At 39.1% G+C, this 12,192-nt stretch overlaps 1 protein-coding gene across 1 annotated transcript in view; it reads left to right on the top strand.

Annotated features, from left to right (window-relative positions):
• Window positions 1–11,957: 11,957 nt before the first annotated feature.
• The window catches only part of otulina (OTU deubiquitinase with linear linkage specificity a), a 2,478-nt gene continuing 2,243 nt past the window's right edge, over window positions 11,958–12,192 (top strand). The window contains exon 1 of the mRNA XM_080865915.1: window positions 11,958–12,164. Coding sequence (XP_080722041.1) covers window positions 12,051–12,164 — 114 coding nt within the window. The 5' untranslated portion in view covers window positions 11,958–12,050. The remainder of the gene's footprint in view (window positions 12,165–12,192) is intronic.

The raw sequence follows: 12,192 nt of genomic DNA, 5'->3' as shown, positions 1-12,192 counted from the left end.
GAATTAAATTCACAGTCAGCACTGGGTCAAAAGTCAGGAAGTAATTTATAACTTTATTTAATACACTATTATATCTACATGGCAGAAACTCAATTCATTTAGGCTTGTAAAAACGGTAAATAAGATCTGCTGAAGTTCACACTGTGTATCAGAAATGTTCAGGGGATGAAAGGTGATTTAAGCGAGTTGGTTGTTGGTGCTGGCCGTTCTGACTATTCCCACACAACCATCTCAGGGTTTAAAGAGGATGGTATAAGAGAAAATATCCAGTGAGCGTAGGTTCTCTGGACAAAAACGTTTCACTGACATCACAGGTCAATTTCAATTTCACAACCTTAAAACAGCTGCTAAATTATCTGCGGGGGGGCGGGGCTGGAGCCTATCATATCGCTACCATAGGGCGAGAGGCAGGGTACACCCTGAACAGGTCACCAGTCTGTCGCAGGGCTAACACAGAGAGGCAGACAACCATTTGCACTCACATTCACACCTACGGGCAATTTAGAATCACCAGCTAACCTAACCCCACTTACTGCATGTCTTTTGGACTGTACCAGGAGAAAACCCACGCAAACACATGCAAAGTCCACATAAAACAGCTCAGGCCTGATGGTGGAATTAAATTCAGGAGCTTCTTGCTGTAAGGCAACAGTATTAACCACCGTGGCACTGTGCTGCTCTGCTGCTAAATTAAAAATTCTAGCTAACCTCCAGCTAACGGCAACTAGCATAGGCGAGTAGCAGTTATAAGCCACATTAGCTTATGTCTCTAGTGCAATTTATGCAGTTTAGATTGATTTTGATAGATTGCCTATTTATTTCCCTGTTGGTTAACCTGTTTGTTATTGTACATCTTTTAATTGAAATTAGGTCATTATGGAGGAAAAAATGTAACAAGCTAGCAGAGGGTAGTAACATCAGCAACCATTTTGGCTTTGTAGCTACAGTTTGCTCTATTTATACACAAAATATTTAAACGATACTAATCATTGACAGTAAATACTCTGAATAAATGTAATCAAGTTGAAACAAATTTTTTTGTTACACTATATTTTCTCCCAAATACCGTTGAGCTATTTTGTGTTTCAGGGCACAAGGTGCTGTCGAGTTCAAAGTTTTGAGCAACATACAAATATTTTTTTTTAAAACATCTCTGATTCTCCTTTCATCTTTTCAAAGTCGGAGTTATTGAGAGTGCCAAATAAAATCACTTGTCCTGACTCTCTCTCTTTGGGAGGTCATGGTCAAGTGCATCTTGAATCACCCCGAACAAACTTCCACATCAGAGGTGATGTAGAGTTATTTGACCCGTTTGACCTATTGTTAATGGAAGGGTGGGTGAATGCATGTAACTGGCCATTTAAAGTGTTTTGATGAGAGAAGACGCTGTAAAAAAAAAAAAGAGGCGCGTATTTTAATACTTACCTCTTTATTTGCATTTGCTTGGGGTCACCAGAGAAGAATACGTGTCAGGTTTGCTTCTCATCAAAGCTTCATGTGTTCGCCTCACCAAATAACAACAAGACAAGTGTAAAGAAGGAGAAATATATAAATAAACAGGGAGAAAGCCTTTTGAAACTAAACTCAAAAGTTTGATACAGCTTCCCTCTCCATGATGCCTTTGAAAAATGGGCAGGCTGCTGAAAAGAAAGTAGTAAATAAATAAATAATAATAATAAAAAGCACAGACAACATAAATTATTAACATTAGACTGAAAACTGATGTTCAAGATGCTTTTTCGTCTTCCTTTCAGCCCTCTCTCTCACTCCCTCTCCGCCCTTCATTTCAAAACGCTGGATGTATTTTTGAGTAGCGATGGCTGAGGTGTACGCAGCTCGAGCGAGTTATTTGATATTCTTTTGTTTTCCATCTGCGCCATTTTCATTGTCTTTGCCATTAACAATGTAATTGTGCAGATGCAGCTCCTGACCCATATCTGTTTTCTCGAGCTGTTTGTATTCTGCTGCTGATAAAAGTTTACTTTCCATCCTCTCTCTGCAGCAGTACCGCACGGCTTTTGATTGAAGTCTAACGGCTCAGTTAAAAGGAGCTCTCATCATATATTATGGAGTAAATGTCGAGCTTTTTATCAGTCATGAATCGGTCGTGAATAGGGTATGAATGTGTCACGCTGACAGGTTTTGTTCGTATTTGTGCGCAATTTTTAAGTTTTAACCACTTAAATCTTGTTGAATCAAGAACGCTGAATCCTATTGCTAAAGCCTGTCTGTTGTTGATGCTCTTCATCCTTTTTGTAAAGGGACTCAAACTATGTTGAGACATCACAAACATTTGAAAGCGTTTTTTTTATTTATTAGCTGATCAAAGGAATGTATACAAAGGAATCTCCTCACACTCACAAAACTTTTCAAAAAATGATACGAATGCACTTAGAGCACCTTTATTAATGCTCTTTCAGTTTCAGCTTAGGATACTGTATGTCAGAATAAGACAAAACAGACGATAAAAAGAAAAAGAAAAGAGCAAAATCAAAGGTTAAAATGTACAAAGCTGATCATCTTCACAAGACAACCTCTTCTTCTACGCTTGCCAGCCAATTTTACCTGTTCAACTGCTCATTTATGTAAAAATTTAATCAGCCAGTCACATGGCATCAGTTAAATGCATTTAGGCATGTGGACATGATCAAGATGACTTGCTAAATTTCAAACTGAGCATCAGAAAGGGAAGGAAAGGTCATTTAAGTGCTTTTGAACGTGATGTGCTCCAGTGAAAAATATCCAGTGAGTTGCATCTCTCTGGATGAACATGCCTGTTGATGTCAGAGGAGAAGAGGTCAAACTGTTTCAAGCTGATAGGTTGGTAGGTCAAATTACCACTCTTTGTAACCAGAGTAACAAATAGCTATTTGAGTTTGTTACAAAAGTAACAAGTGGCATCTGGTGTGGTGTTCTGCAGCAGCAGCAGAACACCACACCAGATGACACTCCAGTTAACTAAGAACAGGAAACTGAGGTTACAATTCATTATGGGTCACCAAACTGGAGAGTAACACATTGGAAAATCTTTCCTGGCGTAATGAGTCTTGATTTCTGCTGTCACATTCAGATGGTAGGGAATTTAGTGTAAGCACGAAAGCATGGATGCATCCTGCTTTATATCATCGGTGTAGGGGATATTTTCTTGGCACATTTTGGGCCCCTTAGCACCAACTAAGCATTTTTAAAACTCTACGGCACATTGGATATGAAGCCAACCTATCTGCAGCAACTGTGTGATGCTCTAATGTCAATATGGACCAAAATCTCTGACAAATGTTGTCCAGCACCTTGTTGAATCTAAACAAGGTTTAGAAATTAAGACAGATCTAAAAAAAAAAAAAAAAAGTGCCTGACCAGGTACTAGAATGGTGAAAAATAAGGTAGGTTTGTTGCCCCTGGTAACTGAGTATGCAATAAAGCTGAAACAGTTAGTCAAAAAACTAATAAATAAGTTATTGTAAAATGATTTTTGTAGATTTTTAAAAAACAAAAACTCCCATAATCTAACCTTTTTTTCCAGCTTCCTTTCTAACTTTAGATTTTAGAAAAAGACCAAAGACCTAACTGATTACATGGATTAGTAATGTCTTCATTAAAAGTATATTAAAATAATACTTAAAAATTAAATTTAAACATGCTTACTTTAGTGTGGGTCAAGATTCTGACATCTTTTATATTTTAAACTTCCCAAACCTAACAAATATAATTCTGTACTGTATTTATGTTTTTCATCAACAAACACTTCTGAGCGTTTAGGATTTTATAGTAGATTGAGTTATAAGCGAACTCCTCTGAGTGTCTAATGAAGGATATTACGCATAATAAGTGAAAATACTTTTACAGTGTTTCACAAACTCTCTCTCACATGCCCAAATTCATAAGCCAAAAAAAGTTCACACTCTCCAATTTTTAGCATTTGTTAACAATAAAAAAATCAAACAAGTTGTGTTTTTTGGTGAAATATCATTTTGTTTTCTCTTCGTGTTTTACCCCCCCGGTCATCCACGCCCCACCAGTGGGGCCCCTGCACCCCACAGTTTGAGAACCACTGGCTTGGAGAAATACACAGTAAAACAAAAGGAAGACTCAACACGTATTTTGAAGAAAACTCTTGGAAAACCTACATTTGATTCTTTTCTTCTTTCTTTGCTAAGATCTAAGTGCAGAATACAGTAGTCAGAGGCCTTTGTGGTGTGTGATGTTTCTAGTAAAGACAGTCGCCCAGTAAAGACGAGTTTTGATCTCGGAATCTTTGTGAATGATTGTTTTTTATATATAAATATATATATATATTTATTTCTGAACCTGCAGAAGCTAGCAGGAGCAGCTGAGGTCTCCTTAAGAAGAATTTAAAGTAAAACTGTAAGTCCTGTTTTTGTATCTCAGTTTTTTGGGGAGTTTCTTTTTTTTGTCTTCTGAGCAGATTCAAAGTGAAGACTCTTGACTGTCTGACTGGTTGAAATAAAACATTCCTGTTCAACCTGCAGCCACCTGAAATTGTCCTGAATGGGGAGAGGGAGCAGAAATATAATGACACGTCGGCGCTCCAAATGGATTATGTTTCAATATCAGTCAGGACACAGAAACAGAAAGGTGGAGGGAGAGAGTGCATGTGTTGGATGCAGATGGTTTTAAATTGCTGCCTTTGTTTTCCATCAGGCATGATGCATTCACTTTCCTTATCTTTCAGACAATGCGCGGTGGGCTGATGTTCTGGGTAAATGAACTGTCTGTATATCCCTCACCCTCCGCTCCTCCGCCTTCTTGTTTTCACTTCCTCCTCGGGGTTGAGATGTTGGTACACTGACTGTGAAGCCCGAGCTGCTCAGGCGTCTCCCACTTTGCTACTCTGCACACCCAGATGCCTCTGGGGGTGCAATTACCAATCCTCACATGCAATCGAGGTTGGCCATGCATATGATCCCTTTTGCTTTCACTCTTGTTTCTGTTTTGGGTTTTTCCCCCTTCCCTTTTTTTCAGCATTATTAGCAATGACACAATGCAAGGTATTTGCAGGTAGAGGAGTTAATAGCCTGGTCTTTACAGAGACACCTGTCTGACTTGAGCAGCTGATTGCATCGGCCCATTTAACTTTCTAGCAGCCCGGGTTTTGAATGCATGTCTATAGGCTGTGATGTCTCTGTTTTAGAGCGGGAGCGTGTTTGCAAAGTACCACGAGCAAACCTGGGGAGAAGCTGCAGCTGCGCGCCTGCTCACTCTGCTTCCCACCTGCTTCACACAAACACGATCTATAAAGAAAATGGTCAATAACGCTTCAATGAATAGTTCACATCCAGCTCTTTAATACAAGCTTTTAGCCGTAAAAATACAAATACTGAATGCATCACTTTGAACAGAGTAAGCAGCCAGACACTTGGATATTTGGCAAAAATAAAATAAAATAAAACCTTTATGTGTAATATAGCTAAAGGCCCCATCACGAACTCGTTTTTGCTCCTGATTAAATACATAATGTTACTTTGACCTTGCGTTATATTTTATTATACCTTTACAAACATTTGTGAAAGAATAGGTTAGTGTAAAGAGCTCACAATTCAAGTGTGGAGCTGTAACAGGATGCTGCTCTTGGAACAAGTCAGTTTGTGAAATTTCTTCCCTTCAGCTGAAGTGGTGTTATTGCAAAGTGGAAGTGTTTAGGAACCACAGCAAATGGACACGAAACTGCAGATCACATAAAGTTACACAGCGGGATATGAGAGTGCTGAGGTGCATAGTGCATAAGTTTTTGTGCATTAACATCAGCACAAAAACTGTGTGCAGCGAGCTTCATGGCGTGGTCAGGCAGCTCCTGTAGGTGTAACAAGTAGGTGATGCAGTACTTTTGAAAACAGAGTAATACATTTAACAGTGTGCAACAAAAAGAAAGTGGACTTACACCAATCAGGCATAAGATTATGAAGCGAGTAGGATATATTAGGGAGCAAGTGATCGATGAAAAGTGGTCCAAGAAGGAAAAGTGATTAACCAGAGACAAAGGTCATGGGCAGTCGAAGCTTAGTGGTGCAAGTGGTGAGCGAAGGATGGCCCGTCCGGTCCGATCCAACAAATTGTTCTGATAGAAACAATAGAAAGGTGTCAGAATAGACAGTACATCAAAGTTTTTTGTGTATGAGGATGCACAGCTGGAGACCAGTCAGAGCGCCCATGCTGACCGCTGGGCAGCGCCAAAAATACCAACAATGGTCATGTGAGCATTAGAATTGGAACAGGGAGTAATCCGGTCGTTAAGTCTGACGTCACTAGCCATGTCTGGACCTAAACTCTGCTGCAGGTCCATATATCAAACGATCACTATGGCATTACTGAGAGTTGAAAAACTGTCTAAAGTCTTTCATCTTTAATAAAATGATCAGCGTTCTGCTCTACCAGGTGTAACAATTGAGTTTAACATCCAGGCATCCATGAAAACGGAATTTATGACATTTAACGGAGTTAGAAGTTAGCAGGAAGTTAGCTCGCTAGCTTCTATCTAAATACAATATAGCATGTCCTGACTGCGGGGTTTTGGAAACAAATTCAAACGTACAGCTCTGTTATCACTTCCAACATAAATGAAGACAGAAAACTAAACAGCAGTGACGTTTGTAGGGTTACTGAAGTTGGGCTAGCTGGTATATAATGATGTGCTACGTGACCGCTAGCGACACAGCTATGTTAGCATAATATAAACAAGCTAACTTTTTTTCCACTCGATAAGAGTTAACGTGAGTGTTCTCGGTGGTCAGGAACAAATGTAATCGCATGGCAGGATGCTGTAAAAGGACCAAACTTCAGCCAGGAGAACAACTGAGATAATCCATCCACAATACGAGGTTAGTCATTCATATACTGCTGCATGGGCTGGGCTGTAGTTACATCCTAAGGTTTTAAAAACTGAGCTTAAATAAATGATTAGCGGTAATAAAAGCCGAGGGAGGTCAACAGTGATCACTGACTGTTTTTGGAGCTTTTTGAGATTAAATAGAAGAAAATACATAACATTAAACATGTTAACAACACAAAAGCCATATTAAACGCAGACTACTTTAGGCCCGGAAGTAGGATTCGTCGTGTCATCCCTGAACAACCGGATGACACGGTTGTTCAGCAGGTCAGTGCTGTTCTGGCAGCAAAAGGGGCACCAACACAATACAATACACAACACAATATTTGGCAGGTGGTCAAAATGTTGTGCCTGATTGATTAAATCCTCCAAACTTCAAACAAATATATCCAATTTTCTTTGTTTGAAAAGTGAAGTTAATGTGCCAGCAGGGGACGACTTCTGTAGGTGCAAAAAGAAGTTTGATTGATGAGAAGACACACTCGGCTTATGACTTTAGTAAATACTAGTTTCACGTCTTTCAGAACATAACATGTTATCTATTTTTTTTTTAAATATGGACCCCACCAGAGTCTAAAAAAACAATAAAAACAATAAAGTTGGCTATGCTTTAAGATGAGACTACAAAACAAAAGGTGAGTCTAAGGCTTCATGACATGACTTCACTAACTGGCGGATGATGTCACAGTGGCCATGTCCATCTCTCGTATACAGACTGTAGCTCATATGCTTTGCTTCAAAAAATTCACTCATAATTTTACAGTTTTAATGACACAGGTGATGTCTTTGAAAATGCTGTTACTCTGAATCCGGTGGCATTCATTTAGAAGTTGCTGGCATAAGTAGTAAGACCGATATTAAAGTGGACAAGTAACACTTTTTCTGAGCAGGTTTAATTGTGTAATAAGTCAAAATCAAATGAAATAAAACATTTTGTCACAAATTTAAATTGCTGTATCAGTATATCTCTTATCTCAATGGGTTAGGATTATTTATATATATACTGTATGTAAATAAAACACTTAAGAACTTTGCACCTTAATTATGTCTGTACAATCTCTTAGAGCAGAAGCCATAGCAACGCTGAGGAAACACTGGTGATTTGGATAACACGTATACCATATTTATGCATAAAGAGTTTGGGGACTCATCGTATCCATTTAGCACTAGGAAATGTGCTGCAAACTTGTGACCTAATCTCATGACCAAACAGAAACGCCGCTCCATATGTTGCTTGAAATGGACGACCATGAGCTACACGCGGCAGATTAAAAAGTGAAACAGTTTCCCTTCTGTCAGGTAGTTTATACGCAGCACGTGAAAAGGCCCTCTGGCAAAGTGCAACTCTTCTGCGCATGGGTCATCACAGCTTTAAGAGCTAGAGGAAAATGACTGGCCCTGCCCTCCATCATCCTCTCATCCCACTGACCTCTACGTAGGGTATAGTATACTTACAGCACACACAGAGGGGGAGAGGGAGAGAAAAGAGAATGATTGCATATCTAAAGGCATCAAGAGAGCGGATATGGATGGGAGAGGAGTGTGACATGGTCGGACACGTCTTTGCTTTCTTATTAGTGAAGGCCTGCGCGGACACTTTGGGCCTTTTTTATGGGGCCATGATGAAACCCCTCTTCGTGCATCTGCAGAAAATGACCAGGGGAAATCACAGATGAGAATCACTCAAAGACAGGCAGATGTCAACAGGCCCATAATGATAGCTGATGGCCCCAGAACACTTTCCCTTCTTCCCCTCTCAGCCTCACCTGCCCAAGTTGCACTATCCTAGAAAACATAATTAGAGGTAAAACAGAGAGACGGAAGCTTTAGCTCTCTGTTTTCTGTAACCAGTGCTCTTTGTTTTATACATCAGGGAGTCCTTTTTTTTCTCCCCCATTCCCAATCTCTCTTTCACTTCGTGGAGAAAAGGAGGAGGAGGAGGAGGAGAGCTCCCTCTGTGAGACGCCAAGGTCCTCCCAGTCCATTGTGCTGCTGGCTGTCAGGTTAAATTAGGGAGTACAGGCTCTGTGAGTGTAAAAAAATCAATACTTGATGGAAGATTGCTCCCCGGAAAATCTGTTTTGATTCCAGGATTAATTCTTGACCAAAGGCTCCTGCAAAATGACATGCCATTAGCCTGAAAATGAACACATTCTGCAGTGGAAATTGGATGGAAATGTGTCAGGTGATTGCCCCGGCTGGTTGTTTTGACTCTTTGAGCGAGGGGGACTGAAGGTGTGGCTGCCGCGAATGAGGCCTCCGGGCCGACTCCATTTCCAGAACAGAGACAACTCCACCGTGGCCTCAGAGTATTCTCAAGGCCATTGTTGTCCACGGCTGCAAATGCACTCCACCAAGGTGAAATGCATTTACCCGCTGTCCACTCTCTCCTGTGTTTTCCATAAAGCGTGGCATGAAGAATGAGAAAATCTGAAAATAAAACAAGGGGCTTGTTTTATTTTTTCCCCATTTCTCCCACTCTCTCTTCTCAACAGTGGGAAAAAGGGAGGTGAGATGCATTATGGATGAGTGAATAATGTGTTTGTCATGACGGATGACATTTCTTTCTTTGAAAACTTAAACAGGAAGCTGTAAAGATGCACCAGACTGTGATTCAAGCAGCAGCGTCTGAGCAGTTTCTCGCACTGAAATTATGTTTTATTGTGAAATACACAAGATTCATTTATTTTGCATTTATATTGTTCCACATTTTGCTAATCAGCTGTTTTTTAAATGAAAAAAAAGAATAAGAGGTGGGCAGATCAATACAAATAATGATAGTATCGATACCAGTGCTGATATTGGTATTAGTTCGATACTAACATGATAAGATCGATACTTTGTTTCTATCCTTGAAGATCTTTTTTAATAAAAATAAACCTTAAACAGACACTATGAAAAATGTCTGAACCGTTTTGTGTTGAATGTCAGGTCTACTTTATTTATAGTATGTAGCACATTTACATTCACAGTTTTAAAAAGCATGGACGGCTGAAAGGTGTGTTTGTGTTAAATAATTATCGTGAAAATTTTAAATCACAGGGAATTAGTGGTCAATCAAATGTGTTCACAATTTGCAAATGAATGATGATTCATCTGATAAATCATAACACACTGCTCTCACCTACATAAGCTGGTTTCCTAAGTCAAAAGTGTCAATATTGGTACTGGTATTGGCAATAGTGCTCGGTATCAGATCGATACCAAAATTTGCAGTAATGCACAGCACTAATAAAAAGTCCTTTACAACATGTCCTAAAGAGCTACATGGAAAATTACATTATTGTTTATTTTTCCTTCTTTGTGTTGTTCTGGTTTTTATATGATCTTGCTATATGCCACATATAAGCATATGCCACACCCAAGCCATGTTTTGACTTATTATTTGATTTAATTGGGATGCTGTAAGAATTTTCGCTAATCACTGCCTCTCCAAATAATCCTCTCGACAGTGCATAATTACAAACACTAAAGAAACGCCCAAACCCATATTTTTAATCCTTCCATTTTATCTTAAAAACCTTGCAATCAAACGTGATGATGGTTTACATACTCAAGTATGTATAAGTATGTTGCAGTTATTAAGTAATAAAACAAAATAAGCAGTACTGACAGATGAAGCATCCTCTGTGTAATTATGATGATTTAAAAAAAACCACACAGATAAAATATAAAAAGAATTAGAAGACGAGAATAAAGCAAACAGACTGCAGGAAACCTTCTGAGCTGAACCACAGTGATGATGGTGATGATGATGGTGTTGATGTAGCGTGTGGACCACACTCAGTTTTAAAGTAGGTCTTCAGCGCCCTCTGCAGGCTCAAACTGTCAGTGCCTGCTGGGTAAAATAACTAGGTGGCAGTGCGCAGCCTAGGATGTCATTTTACACATCAATACCACCGAAGAAGAGTGTTCTTTAAAGGGAAATTCCTCCCTTAAAATAAGACCTTCCTGAATTGACTTTTGGTTCAGGTGTATGCATACAAACCATCACAGACAGGCTGTCAGTGAAGCAGAAGCTCAGAATGTTCCTTTGCACAAATTGTTTACTTCAAGTAAAGCAAAGATGTAACTATGCAGAGCGTGAATGTGAGATCAGAATAATTCATCTTATCTGTAATTTGGCTCGGGATAGACTGGTGACCTATCCAAGGTGTGGAAGCTGTACTTTTCCTTTCTTTGTTTTTTGTTTACATTTATTAATTATTAGTTTTCATTATCTTGGAATTTTGTGTGTTTTGTTGTTTTTGTTTTTTTAACTTTTAGTTCTTAATTTTAAGATCACGCCCAGTTTGATCAATATACTTTAACTTTTTACTTTATGTCACAATCACCTGTGTCACTTTCTGACATGACATTTTATTGCAAGATGGACAAATAAACTTTTTCCTATTAATACATATACAAAGACTTCTTTTTTTATTGTTTTCTTACAGGTTATTGTGGTGTTTTTTGTTTTTGTTTTTTTTTTTATTTCCTCCCGCAGCTCCTGAATTTGGACACACATTGGCCCATGAACTAAAATTAGTTTGGCACTCCCAGAAGAGGCGGGCGGATTAATCCAGATATTGATAGCATTGATACCAACACTGGTATTGGTATTAGATTAGTGTGAAAGGATTGATATTTTGTTTCTATCCTGTAAGCTTACTATTTAGCTCATTGAATTATGTTAAATTATTTCTTTTGGAAAAATATACATATACCGCAAAGACAAACTATGAAAGTTGTCTGAACCTTTCTATGTTGATTTTCATGTGTATTTTGTTTATAGCCTATAGTAGATAATCTATACAAGCTGAACCAAGGTGCTTCAGGGATGGGTACATTTACATTCTAGGTCTCCAAATAACCCAGCTTCAAGATACACGAAAATCTGACAAGTGTGTTTTACTATGTTAAGTAAGTACTGTAGAAAGTAAAAATCACAATGATTTAGCAGTCATTAAAATGATGATGATTATCTCATCATAAATCATGACACACTGCTCTCCCATAAACCGCTTTTATAGATTAAAAGTATCGGCATTGGTATCGGTAGCACTGCCGTTGACTAACGGCTTTTTGTACTCCAGGCCAGAGGGTGGCGCGCACGCACATACAGTTTTCCATCGAGGATAAAGCGCGCTTGCCGTAGAAGAAGAAGCAGGAGATAGCTTCCATGCTAGTGCGTTTAAAACGGTGTTTTTGCTTTTAAATCGTCATGTCCTGGGTTAAAGCTCTGCCTGTGAGCGGAGACGATGTCTTCGACGAGAGTGCGGACGAGCTTAGCTTACAGAGTAAGGAGTGGACCGCCAACATGAAAAGGCGACTGAGGGTAAAGTTAACTCACATCAAAAACGGAT

This window comes from Rhamphochromis sp. 'chilingali', assembly GCF_963969265.1.
Source record: "Rhamphochromis sp. 'chilingali' genome assembly, chromosome: 18".
NCBI lineage: Eukaryota > Metazoa > Chordata > Actinopteri > Cichliformes > Cichlidae > Rhamphochromis > Rhamphochromis sp. 'chilingali'.
This window is presented reverse-complemented; position numbering and strand designations above follow the sequence as displayed.